At 38.8% G+C, this 18,292-nt stretch overlaps 1 protein-coding gene across 1 annotated transcript in view; it reads right to left on the reverse strand.

The window, feature by feature from the left end:
* SCFD2 (sec1 family domain containing 2) overlaps positions 1 to 18,292 on the reverse strand; it is a 430,884-nt gene that overhangs the window by 311,175 nt on the left and 101,417 nt on the right. Inside the window, exon 4 of the mRNA XM_032400353.1 lies at positions 14,038 to 14,213. Within this exon, the coding sequence (XP_032256244.1) occupies positions 14,038 to 14,213 (176 nt within the window). The remainder of the gene's footprint in view (positions 1 to 14,037; positions 14,214 to 18,292) is intronic.

Below are 18,292 nucleotides of genomic sequence, written 5' to 3' on the forward strand. Positions count from 1 at the left end.
ATCATGCGACATTCCTCATTCAACCTTCATCACTTCCAGTGCCAACACATTCTGGAGAAAAAGAGACAGACAGATCCGCTTCCATTCAGCACTATCCCACCCTGCTTTGAGTCCCTTAATTCTGAAGTAAAGAATGGGAGGAACAGAGGCGGATACCAAGGCACAGATATTCAGTCAAGGTGCTCAGGTTGGCCAAATCCTCACAGTGTCCCTCGCCAGAAAAAAGCCTAAGGTCCTGAATAAATATTTCTCTTACTTTTGAGGATTAGGAGCCTCTGGCCAAAAGAGAGAGAGAGAGAAAAGCTGGGGGAGAAATGCACACCCAGGCCCAAGCCTACTGTCTAATATCAGGTACCCACTCACATCAAGCTAACCTCTAGCAGCATTCTCAGAATCCTTAAGTCAGAAGTGAAGTGGTCAGTAAGGTCCTGTAGATATTCAGCCAACCTCGGCACAGGCTTCCTTCAGAAAGACCTGCCCTTAAGTTATACCCAAGATTTCCTGTGAATGAGCATAAACAAAACTTGGTTTCTCTAAGGCTGACTAACATTAAAAAAAAAAAATCAATTAAACGGCGTTATTTCCTTCCATTCTTAGGAGCCCAGATGTTTAAAAAAGAAAAAAAAATCCCAGAAACCACTGGGGTAGACAGCAAAGTACAGAGAGAGGGAGTGGCTTGGGACAGAAGATTCAGTCAGCGCAGGGAAGCACAGATCATTATTATTTCCCTTTTGGTCAAGCAAACCAGAATGGTTGTAGCCCTTGTTTTTCACCAAACACTCACCCAGATGTGCCTTTGGCCACTGGCATAAATCTATATTTGAAACTTTTTTGGTAGACCCACAAAATGCTACGAACCAAAATTGTTAGCCTTAAGGTTACTTTGCCTGATTACTAACTCTGGCTTGCAGCTGGAATAACATATGATATCATTGCTTCTAAGGCAAGCCCAGTTTAAAAGCGATCGTTCACTTAGCCTATATATTCGACTCTTGCCTTCTAATCAGATGGTTGGCACAAATTCACCTAACTCCAAAACCTGGCGATGTGCCCTCCCTAGGCAAAGAAACAAGAGATTCATGGGTGGGTTTTTTTTTTTTTTTCCTGTTTTTCCATTTGTCTCTCTCTTTTATTATTCAAAAATACAATACTTTAATGTGATAGAGGAGAACGACATCAAAATAAAATATTCTGCAAGAGAAAAGTGAAATGAAGATGATGTATCCTAATGGAGAAATGTACAAGTCTCATAAGGTTTCAACAAAAGGTTTGCTGGGGAGTAAAACTCAAGATGAAAATCTAACCTGGTTGCCAAATTAATAGATATATCAAGGAAAAATAAATTAGTGGACAAGGAAGCATTTTAATGATCTCAGTACTCACAGATGCATATATGCAAATAAATGCATATAAAGTTATCAAATAAATGCATATAAACTGAACATTTAATTAACGGGCTATGTAGGCCCTACTATGTTTTGAAAACTTTTTCATCCGAATTCCTGAGAACAAGAATGAGTGGAATGTGAGACAGAAGTGGCCAATAGTCATTTTGCCATTTTGCCCCAGGACAAATATTCCAGCAATACCCAGTAGTGAAGGGCATGGCTTCAATCAGACACATCTAGGTCTTACCCTGGCTCCAATACCGACTACGAGCAGTAAGACCACAGTCAAATTCATAACTTGTCCAACCTCTGCTATATGGGGCTCAAATCTGAATCAGCAGTTCTGAAAGTTTATTTATAAATTGGTTGATGAGAATCTAGGACTTACTTTTTTCACAGAGGCAACACCGTTAAGTGCAGTACTCAGGTACTCGGACCCGCCCAGAAAATCCTATCTTGTCCCAGATCCATGGAGATGGCACAAATGGTACTAATGTCCTGAGAGCTAATCCACAGTACAAAATAAACTATGCACATCCAAGAAACCATGAATGGCTCGGTTGTGTCCAGCAGACAGCACGTGCTCAATGATTGCTATTACACGGAATGAACAGAATATTTTCTTTTGAAAAAGGCTTCTCGGCTGATTTTCCCTCCACCACTCAGAAGTGACACCTCTCTTGGCAGAGAACTAGAAGGCAGGGGCTTCCCTGGGAGAAGACAGAAAGTGATGAAGAGATGATTTATATTTCTGAGAACCAGAAAAGCTTATTCTAGTTACAGTGTCTCACCAGGTGTTCTGCATTGTGGGGGGAAAAGATGGGTAGAAGTCTTGTCAGTTAATAAAAGAGTCTAATCATGTGAGCCCCTGAGGGACCAACGTGTTAGTCTATTCAGATCTCTTTAATTCCAAATGTCTTTCATCTGTGACTTTTTCAGCAAATTTGTTTGGAAATTTTTAAAACTCTAACAATTTACGGTTGCATTAAAACGAGCTAAATCTCATACACTATTTCCAAATACTCCACAACCTGGCGATATTTAAGAGGACAGGCCTTGAGACAATTCATTATTTTGACTACTTTCTCATGAGGTCATAAAATGACCAGAATTACAAGGCTCACAGAAGAAGCTGCTGTGATGAAAACGGCAGCCAAAGATGTCCATGTTAATCAGAATGTAGTTTAACGAGTGTCACAAAGACCCAAAGTTATAGTGGCTTAGGCAAGATAGGAATGTATTTCTCAGTTACATAAAGTCCAGGTAGATGATCCAGGGCTGGTACGGTGTTCATGTTATCTTCAGCAAACCAACCGTGGACCTTCCATCATTTGTTCAAACATCTCCAACACACAGCTTCCTGTCATGACCCAAGATGGCCACGCCTGCTCCTGCCATCCTGGCTGCATTTCAGCACGTGGGAGCAAAGGATTAGAGGCGTGTACCTACCCTTTCCGTGCACAGCCTGAAGGTGGCCCACATCACTTCTACCTGTGTCTCATCACTAGAACCTAGCTGCAAAGGTGACTGGGAAGTGTATTTATTATTGTGGGTGGCCATGTGCTCCGGAAGAAGTCAGAACAGGTGTTAACATAAAGAAGCCTCTGTTCTATGTCCATATAAGGCATCATTTTTGACTCTAGTAAAGCTCGTAAGTATTTATTCATACTCAGGTGCTAATCTGTGGCAAGTAAACTCCATATTTATAACAAACTTCTCAAATGCCCACAGGCAGACAGTTAAGCCTGCTATTGCAAGCATGAAAATGAGGATGTACATTCTGGGACGTACTCACAGACAAGGTCAATAGAGTCCCTAGTCTCACTTATCTTACAATCTAGCAAGGAAGACATTGAATGTGTAACCAAAACATGTCAGTGAAGGAGAAGCAAAATGAAAACAAAGTAACGCACAAAGCTACTCAGGGAAGGCTTGGCTTGTGTGTGTGTGTGTGTGTGTGCGCGCGCGCGTGCACGCGCGCACATGTGTTCGAGTGTGCATGCAGATGTGCCTGGGAAGAGAAGATGTATGATTCAATACTGAAGTTAATACTTAAGAGCCAGGAATAATGTGGAGCACTCCAAAACCAGGAGAAAGAGGATATACAAAGCAATCTATAGAGAAAGGAGGATAAACAAAGCAAATGGTTAGGAAACTTGAGAGACCATATAACCTTTGTATTCGGAAGTTATTTTTTTCACTTGTTCTAAACAGCGCTTTTTAGTGTTTATATTTCTTAAATAAAGTTAACTAATTTCAGGTCTGTTGTTCTAACTAAATTTTAGTTCAAAACAAGTGATCAGCAGCTGTGAATAAAATGTCTCACATGTTTTTAATCAAAATGAGTTACATACAAAACAGGTAAAAATAAGCAAATTCAATAATTATATTTCTTACATTAGTATTGCTTTAAAACACTAATCATGGGTTTATTTTTTTTTAAGATTTTATTTATTTATTTGACAGAGAGAGAGCACAAGTAGGGGAAGCAGCAGGGGCAGAGGGAGAGGGAGAAGCAGGCTCCCTGCCGAGTGGGGAGTCTGATGCGGGGCTCGATCCCAGGACCCCGGGATCATGACCTGAGCCAAAAGCAGACGTTTAACCATCCAAGCCACCCAGGTGCCCCAATCATGGGTTTATTTTAATTAAGATAATCTGTCATGATTTTTAACAATTTAAAGGCACAGTTTTTATATTTAAAATATTATACAGTTATATATCACTATAGGGACCCAAGCTAAGTCAACACATTGTTGAGCTATCAAGAATCCACTGAGAAAAATCTTAACCTAAGATCTCATAGTGCCAGCCCAAGAGGTCATCCCCAAAGCACCCATCCCTGGTCCTAAAGCAGATTAGGGGAAAGTTCAGTGTCACTTAAATAATCTTGATGTATTCACAGCATAGTTCACTAGGCACAGACTTGATGAAAAAAAAAAAGTCTCCTCCTCAGTTCACAAAAGGTGCTAACATGAAATGAATACCCCAAGTGACAAACCCTTTGTCACACTCCTAGCCAGCGAAGGCAAACTGCCCACTCCAATGTCACTATTTTAACCTAATGCACAATACAGCAGTCAGGGAGACACCAAGTCTGGGGGACTTTTCATCTGCTTCCTACCTTTAAAGCCCCATTTTATTGACTTAAAGATACCACACACCATTAGCAAGAAACAGAATACTGCCATTAAACTAAGAAATACCATGAATTTCAGGACGCATCCCAATTTCAGAAATACTAAAATGTGAAAAAAAAACAGACATCTTAGAATCAATGAGAAATGGTAGTATTCTTCTGACCAAATCTGCCCCTTTTTGTTTTCAGAATGAAAAATTACCTTTGCTATTTTCAACCTAATTATCAAAAAAGAAAGTTTTCGCAATCTCCCTCCTACCTCTCTTTGTAACAACTGCTTAATACAAATGTCCAAAGAGGTAACTGGTAAATCTCCATTTAACTCTTCTCCAAAAATATTTAAGACATTTCATTCAAAACAACTGCTGATTACTGTAGGGCTCTCCAAGGGAGCCATCAAAAAAATAGCATCCCTCTGCCCAGCCATGGTTCTGAACAAGTTGGGAAATAAAGCAGACCTTAGTAAAGGCATGAGCCCAAACATCACTTTTGTTAATGATATAAGGCCAGCCTGGGTGGTAAAATATTAGGTCTGTTAGCCACGTTGGCTTGTTCCTTTGGAGCTCCAGAACCCGGCAGTCTTTTCCTCCAGGTCGGAGGCAAGCTCTGACCGGCTAAGCCCTCCCATGAAGACCCAGGGCACAGCACCTGCTCCGTGCTGCCAGCATGCTCTAAAGAGGAAGAAGAGTGGAGAAAGAAGGTGGCAGATTCTGGTCCTGAAAGAGCTGAGTACCACAGTGCTCTCCATAGGCAGAGCCCCTCTCGAGAGGAGAAAAGGCAGGGTTGAGCCCGTTCAATCATCTCAAATTTGCTAACCAGAAAAAAACACCCCTCTTCCCGAGAGAGGAGGCTGCAAGGGTCAGAGACAGACTAGGAGCATGGCTAGGAAAAGCCCCTCCTCGTGGAAATCAGGAATGGGGAAACTAGTTGCTCTCTCATACTTGCCTTTGTAGTCATTTTGATGTAATACTGTGAAAAACACTGTGACACAATAAGAAATATATTTTTAGTCTCTGCCCCCAGTTCCTGGCACACAGATTCTAAAACTCTTGTGTTTTCCTGAGCAATAGGGGTGCTAGGAGCATCGTTTGTTCTAATATTTGGTCTTTGACTCTGGTTCCTGATACATAGAACTCCTAAATCCCTTGGAATTTCCTGGGTGATAGGAGCATCTTTTGTTCTAATGAGGTAACTCTTGGTAGATTCCTAGATAGTTCCCGGGGACTGGTCACCAGAAAGACCAAGCCATGAGTAGAAGCTTAGAACTTTCAACCTCATCCCCCATCCTCCAGGGAAAGGGGAGGGGCTAGATACTGAGTCAATCATCCCTCCATGATGAAGCCTCCACAAAAATCCCTAAAGTATACAGCTTTTGGGTTGGTAAACACATCGAGATGCTGGGAGGGTGGCACATCCCAACCACACGGGGACAGAGTCTCCTGCACTAAAGACCCTTCCAGACCTCACCCTATGTACCTCTTAATCTGAGTGTTCATTTTTATCCTTTGTAATATCCTTTGTAATAAGCTGGTAAACTTAAATAAATGTATCCCTGAGTTTTGTGAGCCACTATAGCAAATTATCAAACCCAAGGAAGGGGTCTAACCCAGGGGGTCTGCACTAGGCCCATGCAGTTAGTGTCATGACTGAAATGTAGGACATCCAGTTGGAGTCTAGAGTTGGAGAATTGGTTGGTGTAGGAAAAGCCCTACACGTTTGGTGTCAGAACTGCTCAGAATAGTGTATAAAAGAAATAAGAGGTTTTCTTTTAAACATGCTCCAATTTTCCTTCTCAGGAAAACCCCTATGAAAAATCGCCTTAATCTATAAACGACACTCAGGTCTGACTTTGGGGATCATCTTTTTCTGCCTCTTACCTCACTCTTTACCCAAATGATGTCACCAGTACTTTTACAAGTGACAATTCATAACAAAACAGGACCTCCCAGGGTGTCGGTGAAGTCAGGCATGGAACTGAAATGAGGCATGACGCTTCCAAGCCATGCCACAAGGCTAGGGACCACATAGAAGCTCTAGAGGACCGGGAAGGTAAACCCCAATTTGTTATAGCACAAGCAGACACACTTACTTAGCTTAAGGAAATCTGATTTGTTATTGAAGAGATATTCTAAAATTTAGTCTATCATAAAAGGAACTCATTCTACCCATTAGAAACTTCTTTGACTTTTAGTAAATGGGATGCCTACTTTTCATTTCAAAGGCAGGTAGAATTTAAAACTAAAGCAACATGTACCTGGGTTATCTTGAGTGGCTTTGTAACTCATTTGTATTTGATCTAAAAATCACTTTCCAAGTTGGATTTTTTAATTTAGAAATATAAATTCTACCTAAAGAAATAACTGGAGATAGAGAACACATATGTACGTGGTCTGTTTTTTAGGAAGTATAAACCCAGCTCCCTCTCATACACAGAGTTTGCTACTGTTTCATAGCCACAATAAATTATGGTCAATAAAGTTTTTCTTTGTGACAATTAGCATAAGAACATCAGATTTGCATTGGAGACACTGGGTGTTATATGCAACTAATGAATTATTGAACACTACATCAAAAACTAATGATGTACTGGGTGCCTGGGTGGCTCAGTCGTTAAGTGTCTGCCTTCGGCTCAGGTCATGATACAGGGTCCTGGGATCGAGCCCCGCATCAGCTCCCTGCTCAACGGGAAGCCTGCTTCTCCCTCACCCACTCCCCCTGCTTGTGTTTCCTCTCTCGCTGTGTCTCTCTCTGTCAAATAAATAAATAAAATCTTTAAAAAAACCCAAAACTAATGATATACTATATGTTGGCTAATTGAACTTAATAAAAAAAAGAAAGATATATATTGTAGAAACAATGGGATTTACATCTAGATTTACATAGAAAAAATGTTGTGAAACATTATCAAACAGTAAGTACAAAAAGGCAGCAACATCTTTCTAAGTAACAATCTCATTTTTCCTTAACAAATTTTAAGTTAGAAAAACAAAGTCTAGGTGAGAGTATGTTAAAGGCATTGCTCGCATAAAATAAATTGGCATTTGTAATATTTTTAGTTCAGCTGAAAGAATAAATAATAACTACTATTTATTGAGCACGTATTCCAAGCCAAGCACTGTACTTAGTGATGCACATATATAATTTTATTCAGTCCTAACAATAACAAACACTATGAGGTAGGCAATTTAATCCTAATTAGAAGAGGTGACTAAATGAAACTTTCTTGCTATACTATAAAAAGAGAATTCTTTGTAGGCTGCCACCCAAATTAAGTAAATCTATACTTTGATTAAAAAAAAAAAAGCAAAGCTACTCTTACAAGTGAATACATTCATTACAGAATCATAAATGTATCCATGTTCAGGTTAAATTTGCTCTTTTCTACATTTTAAACTTGAAACAGAAACAATTATCTTTTAATGAGCACACATGTACCAAACGCCTAAAACATAGACTGTGATTTTGGACCTTGGAGATAAGGGAGAGGAAAAGGAGTTGAGAAGATATTTTATCTCCTTTGGTTTTTAAAAGCATATTCACTGCTGATAAATATTAGATTTTTCCCAACAACACTCAAAATAGTTTCCCTTTTGAGCACATAACATTATCTTTCTGTCATTTTCAGAAGCCTGAGCCAAACATAAGTCTTAGGAATTGTACTCAGATCTATTGCTGACTTGTCATGAAATTGCCAAAACCACTGAACTGAGAGATGGTAGTATAGAGGAAAGGCAGTAACCTGTGTTTAATTATAGATTCTGAGGACCAATTCCTTTTTCTTAACCAAGACTGTCTATAATGTTAGTTATAAAGTCAACATTGAGGTCCCGGTGACAGAGACGTGGTAGAGAGTGGTGGAAATGAGTCTCCAAAGAAATAAACAACTCTCAATGCTGGCTGAGATTTGCATCTAGGTGGCTCTCAAGCTCTTTGGGAAGAGCTAGGAGTCGCCCTCATCTTCAAAATAAACTTAGATGCTCCACTTTCAAACCAAAGTCCATAAAAGGGACAGTTCACCGTATACTAGGACTTGTTACACTAATGGATAAGTGTGTACTATATAAAGTAAGCATGGCCATAAACAAAGAGCAATTAGGATGGCCAATCTACAAGCTCGCCTATGCTAAAGCACTAACTTGCAAGGACCCAGAAATGACTGAGAACACAGTGCTAGCCTGGATAATGTGCAATTATGATAAAAGTAGGGTTTTGGCATTTTAAATGCTTATTTCTTTTTCCCAGTGTTTTTATTCCTTTCCACTTGCTGAAAGAACCACACCAAGTCTTGTGGTCACATCTGAGGCAGTCTAATATGGAACAGGATTCTAACAATTAATTATAAATATAAGATGGCTTAGAATTAATACTGTGTCAAGTTTCTTCAGAAACCTCTAGTGCATTGAAAGATTATCATTCCTGAGAGAAAACTGCTCTGCCTTGTTTTGAAACACTTTTTTAGATTTTGGAGCTGTGGGAAGCAGAGGGTGAGGGCGTTGTGTGTGGTAGGGCAGTGAGGAGGGAAGGAGTTGGAGAAGAGGCCTAGAGCAGGTTATCAGAGCCCAACGGAATGAAAAGGGGTATCCATGTGGGGGAAGCAACCGTGCAGGCTGTCGCCATCAAAGGAGGGTGAGGAGGGCATCTTTACATGGTGGGTGGCAGAACCCAGCACTGTTGGAACCCCAGGAGGATAGAGAGGACATCCACGGGGAAGCTGGAGGCAGTGAGGGCCCAGTGCAGGGTATCAGAACCTGAGCAAGGTGGGTGGTGGTGGGGGGTACAAAAGTCTATCAAGGCCCCTGTGGGGTGAGGAGGGCATGGTAGGAGAGGGGACACGGGATGCAGGGGGAAATGAAGCAGCAGGCCCATATGGGTTGTCAGAACCAAAGGAGGTGAGAAAAGCATTCATTGGAGGTTGGAGGAGAGTAACACCCCAAGACCCTCCCAGGGCCTGAGCAGGGAGGTCAGAGCATCTAAACAGGGGGTTGGCAACGGCAGTACTCTGGCAGGGAGCCAGAGGCTGCAGAGTGAGGAGGCATCTGTGCCACGGGAGCAGCGATGGGGCCTGCTGGGGGCTCTGGAGCCTGAGAGGAGTGAGGAGGACACCCATGGGTGAGGGCGAGGCGGGGGTAGCACGGCGCCAGATGTCAGAGCTCAAGCGACGTAAGAAAGGCATCCCTGTGGGGGTTTCAGCAGGGCCACCTGGGTGTGAAGCAAAAGAGAATATCTATGTGGACTTGGCCATGGCCTACAACAGGAAGAGAGAGCTCAGGCGAGGTGCGGAGGGCATGAGAGGGGCAGCACCTCTAATGGAAGATTGATTATGTATGGGGGGAGTTTGTCACGTCACTAAATATGTTGACGGTAATGGGAGACAGGTTCTTCACTGTCAGAGAGGGAAGTTACAAATATGTAAAGGGAGAACGCTACAATAACCCTGTGGTATTCGATTAGAATTGGGGCATTCGTATGAACTCCTGGCCTTAAACAGATAGGTATAGGCATCGGGACAGATGAGATCGACAGATGCAGAGATAGATAGCTGAATCTTTAGAATGATTCATAAAATTCTGCTAATACTGACCAAAATAAGACCAAAGTGAGCACATTAAAAATACGAGGCACTTAAAAATGGAATATAACTATGTATTCAAAGGAGATTTAAATTCTTATGAGAATTCTATGAATAAATTTATGCTAATAAATTTGAAAATAAAAATGAATAGCCGATTTAAGCTAATATAAACTACCAAAATAATCTCAAGAGGAAACAAAAGAATTAAATAGATCTAGAAACATTTAAATAACTAAATTGGCAATAAAAATCTAAATCTAAAAACAACAAAGCTATTTGAGATGATTCCTTAGAGATATTTCACTGTTGAGCAACTGTGATTCCTTTCTTATATAAATAGCTCCAGAAAATACAAAAATGAAACTCACCCTGATTTTAAAAAAACTACCATAACCTTTGTTTCAAAACCAGACAACAGAGCACAATGAAGAAAAATTATATGCTAATTTCACCTATGAGCATAAATGAAAATAGCTAAGTGTTAGCAAACTAAATCCAGTTGTGTGTGTGTGTGTATGTGTAAGACCAAGTTGAACTTATCCAGGAATGCAATAATGATTATTTAACATTAAAAAAATTATAAATATAATTCACCACTTAACAATTAAGGGAGAAAAAACCCTACATAGCCATCTAAAAAAATTCATAATGAATTTAGAAATGAAACTCAACACTCATGAATGATAAAAAACAACAACAAAACAACAATTCAGTAAACTAGGTTTAGGAAGAAACTTTCTAAGCTTAATTAAAGAAAAAAACCCTCAGCAAACAATATTTAATGGTAAAATTTTAGAACATTTTCTTTAAAGTCAGGAATAAGATGAAGATGCCTCTTTTCACTGCCTCTGTTGAAGACTGTCCTAGTATCTGGTCAGAGCACTAAAAAGAAAGTGGTATCAAGAAAGTGTAGAACGGAAGAAACAAACACAAATGCCAATGCAAAGTTGATGGACATGTGATCACCAGGCAAAAGTGAAGAGTTTCCCTATATGCCAGCAATGGAGAGTCAGAAAATTGCATCTTTAAAAATTCAATTCACAGTGGTATTAAAATCTTTAAAATACCCACAAATAAATCTAATTCCCTCTTAGAAAGAAAATCATAAGCTGGACATGTTGATTTTAAGACATTGTGGTATTAATTCTGTGACAGATAACCTGGCCACTGAAACAGACTAGAAACTGAGAAATAAACTCACTGTTATATGGGATTTTAGTACATTACATATCAATAGGAAAAGATGAATATCTTTTGGCTCTAAATAAGAAAACCAACATTTTTTTAAAAGATTTTATCTGAGAGAGAGAGAGAGATAGCGAGAGAGAACATGAAGGAGAGGGAGAAGCAGACTCCCTGCTGGGCCGGGAGCCCAGTGTGGGGCTCAATCCCAGAACCCTGGGATCATGACCTGAGCCAAAGGCAGACGCTTAACGACTGAGCCATGCAGGAGCCCCGAGAAAACCAACGTTTTTTAAGTGGCTCAAAAATGAGAAGAATTATTATCTCACAAAACAAGATATTTGAGCTAAGGTTCAAAGTCATCAAAGATCCAAGTTCTGCCTGTCCTCCTCAGGATCTCAGTGAGCTCCCTTCATTATCACAAAATGCTCATGTCCCAAACATCAAGAAGCAGAAAAAAGAGACTGTTTCCTCATTACGTATCTTCTGTCAGGGCAAAAGAAAATCTTCCCTAGAAACACTTCCAGCAAACTACCCTTTGCTTGTCTTTGGCTTGAACTGCTAAACTAATCATTAGGTAGGGAAATGAGAATGCCAATGTACTCTGAGAGCAATCAGGATTTGCCTGAATCATTTGGGAAAAGAGTAGACACTGGAACAAATTGGTGTTCTGCCAACATGAGAAAGAGGAAAATGACTCTTAGGTAAGTAATTTATGGTACAATGGAGTATTCGATAAATAGCGTGGGGAGACTAGACTATCCATATGGAAGAAAAGAAAGCTAGATCTGAATACCATAAACAAAAATAAATTCCATGTGGATTAAAATTTCAAATGTCAAAAGTTAATTTTTAGCAGAAAATACAGAACAATATGTTTTGAAATCAGGGGTAGAAATAGATGTCTAGGGGCACCTGGGTGGCTCAGTTGTTAAGCGTCTGCTTTCGGCTCAGGTCATGATCCCAGAGTCCTGGAATCGAGCCCCGCATCGGGCTCCCTGCTCTGCGGGAAGCCTGCTTCTCCCTCTCCCTCTGCCCCTGCTTGTGTTCCCTCTCTCGCTGTTCTTCTCTCTGTCAAATAAATAAATAAAATCTTAAAAAAAAAAAAAAAGATTTCTAATATAAACCACAAATAAGTACAAATCATAAAGGATAATATTAATTAGTTAGACTATATTAAAATTTTAAACTTTTGTACAATATACTGGCATTAAAGTTAGAAGACAAACCATAGCCTCAGTGAAGTATTTGCATGATGTAAGACAGTTTTCTGTTACCCAATAGATAAAAATGGGCACAGTACAAGTATGAGCAATTGACAGAAGAGGAAAACTGAGTCAGTAAATACTATAAAAGATGCTCAACCTCATCAGTAGTCAGAGAATTGCAAACTTATATAAAGAAATAGCACTGACCCACTATTAAAAAATGTTCTAATTTGATAATACTGAGTACTGGACACTATGTGGGGAAACAAAATGTCATCCATGCCTAGCAGAAGGATCAACTAGGTCAACCTCTTTGGTGATCACTTTGTTGATATTTAGTAAATTCAACAATATGCATTGTCAGTAATCTAACATCCTTTCCAATATATGTATCCTAGAGAAACTCTTTCACGTGTATACCAAAACACATGGTCTAGAATATTCACCACATTCTTTCTTGTTTTTCTCTCTCTCTCTCCCTCTACACACACATACACACACACACACGAATATGGAATAGCTTAATTATACAACAATATGAATTGTATAAATAAAGTGTTGTATATTCATATAATCAAATAGTATGGTATAGTTTAAATAAATGAACTAGATCTATAGATGTCAACTTGAATTATCTTAAAAATAGAATGTTGAGAGGAAAACACAAGTTGTTTAGGAATATTTATAGTACAATATTACTTACATAAAAAGTAAAACCCAGAGCACAATACTCTGTATTATTTATGGATAAATAAGTATTTAATAAAAATACAGAAACAAGGAATCGTGTTTGTGATTACCTCTGGGAAAGAAAAAAGAAGAATCAGAGCAATGAAAGGTATAAGTATCAGAGATGTTTCAACTTTATTTCTGTTTTATTTCTTTAATGAAAAGGATATAAAAATATTAAAAATGGATAAATTACATTGAGTCTACGTGGGGAGTACATATAGATATGTCATATTATTTTATTTTAGTTTGAAATGCTTTATAATTTTTTAAGTTTTCCATGAAAATATTTCATCAATCATGAAAAGGTCCTAACCCCATACAAATCACTTCAAATTCACTACATTCACAAATGTAGTTTGTCTTCATTCATCTTTTACTAAGCATCATTTTAAGCCACATGCTATATGTTGTTTGAGGATTAGAGACTAGTTAGCGTCAGAAGAAATGTAAATAGTAGTAATATTCTGCAAGGAAAGTCGCAAGGATTGAATAAAGATACCATGAAGATCAAGAAAGGTCCAAATGGCATAAAATTGAAAAGAGGTTAGTCAAATGCTCAAAAAACATTCTTGGTATTGAGTGAGAAGCCAAAGATGTCACTGTCAAAAAAAAAACAAATAAAAACAAAACGAAAAACAAAAAATCAAAGGTATGGAAAATTTCTACTAAAATTTTAATTTGGAGGCTCTTAGAGAATATGATATAGAGTATATGTCAACAATATGACTTATTACTAAGACTACAATAAACATCAAAGTTTTTTCCCAGAAGCAAGCATTTTAACTATTAATATCCCAAGAAACTCCCATAGCAACATACCTGGAGAAGGAGTCTTTCAAAAGCCAGAAAGTTATCCCACTTGGCAGTCTGCGGGTGTTTCAGAGTTTGAACTGTGGCCAGCCCAAGCTGTAGGAGCCCACAGTGATTCACTAAAGCTTTGACATTGTTCTTGAAGAGCTGAATATAGGACATGAGCTGCCCCGGAGTGGCTCTCCCTGGAGAAACATAATAATTTATCAGTAGTAAAATCATGAGAAGAATGCCATTAATAATATTACTGCTTCCTACTGGCACAGAATTTCAGAGTTGGCTGCAAGCTTTCCTAAGCTATTGTGATTCTTACAACAACATGTTGACAGTAGCAAATTTGAAACTATTACCTGCCTTTTACAAGTAAAGAAACAGGGGGCACCTGAGTGGCTCAGTTGGTTAAGCATCCGACTCTTGATCTCAGTTTGGGTCTTCATCTCAGGGTCCTGAGTTCAAGCCCTGCATTGGGCTTCACACTGGGCATGGAGCCCACTTAAAAAAAAAAAAAAACTGGGGCGCCTGGGTGGCACAGTTGGTTAAGTGTCCGACTCTTGGTTTCGCTTCAGGTCGTAATGTCAGGGTCATGAGATCAAGCCCTGCATCAGGCCCCACACTCAGCAAGGAGTATGCTTGAGATTCTCTCTCCCTCTGCCCCTCCCACTCATGCTCTCTCTCTCTCTAAAAATAAATGAACAAATCTTTAAAATGTAAATAAGTAAAAATTTAAAAATTAAAAAAAAACACACAAGTAGAGAAACATATTAAGTGATCTGGCCAAGGCTCTATTACTAGTAGAACTTATTTTATAATTCTGCAATGCCCCACAAATAAATTCTCAAAGTCATCCAAATAAGTATTCTTTGAGCTCAACATGGAGTGCCTCTCCAAGCAGAGTACATAGCGATCTAAGAAGCAAAAAGGCAAAATTTCTAATGGTGTGTGTATGTATAGAAAGTAAGAAGAGAAATCCGTTACAACTGTGGCTAAAACCTTATCACTGATATCAGTGGGTTCATGACAATATTCATGAAGATCAAAGCTGGCTGTCACATGAAATAAAAATCTATGGAGACCTGGGGTGGCAAAAACACTGGAAGATGAGGCATCAGAAGAAAACACTGTGCATGAGTGATACAGCACATTTACTACAATGGTCACCTAGACTAAAACAAGAGCCCTATCTCATAAAAGACTAGATAGTACAGAAAAACAAAACGTTTGTTGAAGATTCACTCCTTTAGAGCCTCTAAGTCCAACATTTGCCTATTGCAGTCCTTTGAGTCACTTCACATTGTCCAACGTACCAAACTGCATTCCTGCTGATCATGGGTGCTATGGACAAAACTCCTGAACACCAGATTCTCTCCACTGGACAAGGAGGTAGCAGTGGGGCCAAACATAGATGCAGGTCAGGTAAATCTTTCCTACACACCTTATCCATACCATGTTTGTGGGTTGCTCTCCAATGCCTGCAATCCAAGTTTGTTTATTGTATCTAGGTATAATATTTAGCAATGAAATCACCTATATTTACTTAGCACCTTACAGTTTACATAGTGCAAGTATGCCATCTTCTGATTCTCATAGCAACTCTACGGGGTGGCAAACAAGGCATGTGCTGCATCTGTTAGACCCACCTGAGGCACTGGGAGTTCAGTGTCTTACACAATGCTAAATATCAGGTATCACTTAATAAGTGGTTTTTGATCACAATACACAAAAACCAAAGACCTTGCCACAAGAAAGTTATAAGCCTGCAACAGAAAGAATAAGAATAGTGGAATGGTAAGTAGTGAAGCAAGCCTCACTCATTTCTTTGGTTCCTTGGTAAAGTCTGAGTTCATTCCTGATTCTCAAGGCAGCAAGCTAATGATCTACTTGCTTAACTACTTACAGAGAAGAGCCTCATCAACTCCTTCTTTGTCTGGTTCTGAGTCAGGTTTATTAAGGTATAATTTCCATAAAGTTCACCCTTCTTCTGGTGTACAGCTCTAGGAATTGTGACAAATGCATATAGTTGGGTAAGCACTATCACAGTCAAGATACAGAACATTTCCATCATTCCAAAGACTTTACCCTCTTTGTAGTCAATTCTCCTTCTCCACCCCAGCCCTTGTGAGCACTTCTCTGTGTTTATCTGATCTCTGTCCCATAGTTCAGCTTTTCCAGAATGTTATAGAGATGGAATTATACAGTATGGAGCCGTTTGATTCTGGCTTCCTTCACTTCAGCATAATGCATTTGATATTTGTCCTTGTTGTTGCTTGTATTAGTAGTTTGCTCCCTTTTTTTGCTGAATAATATTCCATTGTATGAATGTGTCATAGTTTATTTAGCCATTCATTTATCCATTCACCAGTTAGTGATCATTTGGACTAGTTCCAATTTTTTAGAAATTATGAATAAAGCCTTCACAAATATCCATGTTCAGGTTTTCATGTGAGTATGTGTGTGTGGACAAATGGTTTCATTTTTCCTGGGTAAATTTCTAGACCTGGGGTTGCTGGGTCATATGCTAAATATATGTTTAACTTTGTAAGAAACTGACAAATTGATTTCCAAAGCAGCCTGTCCTGCCAGCAACCTATGAGAATTCTAGTACCTCACATCCTCACCAGCCGTTGCTACTGCCAGTTATTTTTATTTTAGTCGTTCTAATACATGTGTAGCAACATCTCACTGTGGTTTTAATTTGTATTTTTCTAATGATGAATAATGTTGATCATCTTTTTATGTGCTTATGTGCCATCCTGTATGTTTTTTGGTGAAGTGTCTGTTCAAATCTTTTGCCCATTTTTTATTAGGTTGTTTACTTTCTTATTATTAAATTGTGCCATTACTTTTATTAAGTCATTGATTCAACATATATTTCTGTGACAGACACTGTTCTTATTGCTAGAAATAAACCTGTAAACAAATCAGACAAAACTCTTTGTCCTCACAGTGAACAAATATAAAAGACAAATGTCTCGATACCCTCCTATTTAATTCAATCTATTACATATCATTCTCATTTAGGGATGGAGGCCTTTTGTGCAAACGATAACATGTTTACACAATGACATCTTTTAATGCCTATTAAAAAAATTTTCACATGAAATGCGTTCAATCAATGATTGCCATGACCTCCATGTATTTGTTACACATTGTACTGCTGGTGATGGCAATTCGGTTCCTGTACACATAGAGCTTAGTCTATCAAGAGAGATGTTCATTAAACAATTATACAAATAATTACTTAATCATGTTTGTGGTAATACTGCTGAGGAAAAATACAAAATGTCTTGAAAGCGTGAAAGGCCCTTTAAGATTCAAAACGGCTAAATTGTCCAACCCTATCTCCTTAACTCAGGAGGCAGAATTAAGCTCAAAATACATATAACCCATTTGCAATTTAACTGTCTTATAGAGAGAAATCATCAGAGCAAGTCATCAGAAGGTCTGTTTAGATTTCTGTTGTAATAACCATATATTCAATTTAAAGATAAGAGTTTCTTTGATTCAAAAACATAGTTGAACTTTTTATCTAGTTAGCATTTCCTAGCTCAGCCTCTAGTCATCATATTTACGTAATGCTGCCTGCCCACCTAAGGCATGTGATCCAAAGGAACAAATGAGTATAGAGAATTTGGTAATTGGAAATGCAACAACACACTACATTGTGAATTTAGTAATTATTTGCCTTTGCTGCCCTGTTCTGTTCCCCTCTATATAGCTTTTTTTTTTACGTACAAATGCCAGTAACACTTCATTAGGTACATCTTGATAGCAGATTTCTTTTTGCTCCATAACATGCTGCTTAGAATTCAGTAAAGAAGTAGGTCACACAGGTGCTTTAAAATATACGCTAGTGAACACTTTTTCATGTGTCTGTTAGCCAGCTGTATGTCTTCTTCAGAGAAGTGTCTGTTCATGTCTTCTGCCCATTTTTTGATTTGATTATTTGTTTTTTGGGTGTTGAGTTTGAGAAGGTCTTTAATAGATCTTGGATACCAGCCCTTTCTCTGTAGTGTCATTTGCAAATATCTTTTCCCATTCTGTGGGTTGCCTCTTTGTTTTGTTGACTGTTTCCTTTGCTGTGCAGAAGCTTTTTATCTTGATTAAGTCTCAAAAGTTCATTTTTGCTTTTGTTTCCCCACCCTTTGGAGATGTATCCTGAAAGAAGTTGCTGTGGCCGATGTCAAAGAGGTTACTGCCTATGTTCTCCTCTAGGATTTTGATGGATTCCTGTCTCACATTGAGGTCTTTCATCCATTTTGAGTTT

This window comes from Phoca vitulina, unplaced genomic scaffold, assembly GCF_004348235.1.
Source record: "Phoca vitulina isolate PV1807 unplaced genomic scaffold, GSC_HSeal_1.0 scaffold3, whole genome shotgun sequence".
NCBI classification, from domain to species: Eukaryota; Metazoa; Chordata; class Mammalia; order Carnivora; family Phocidae; genus Phoca; species Phoca vitulina.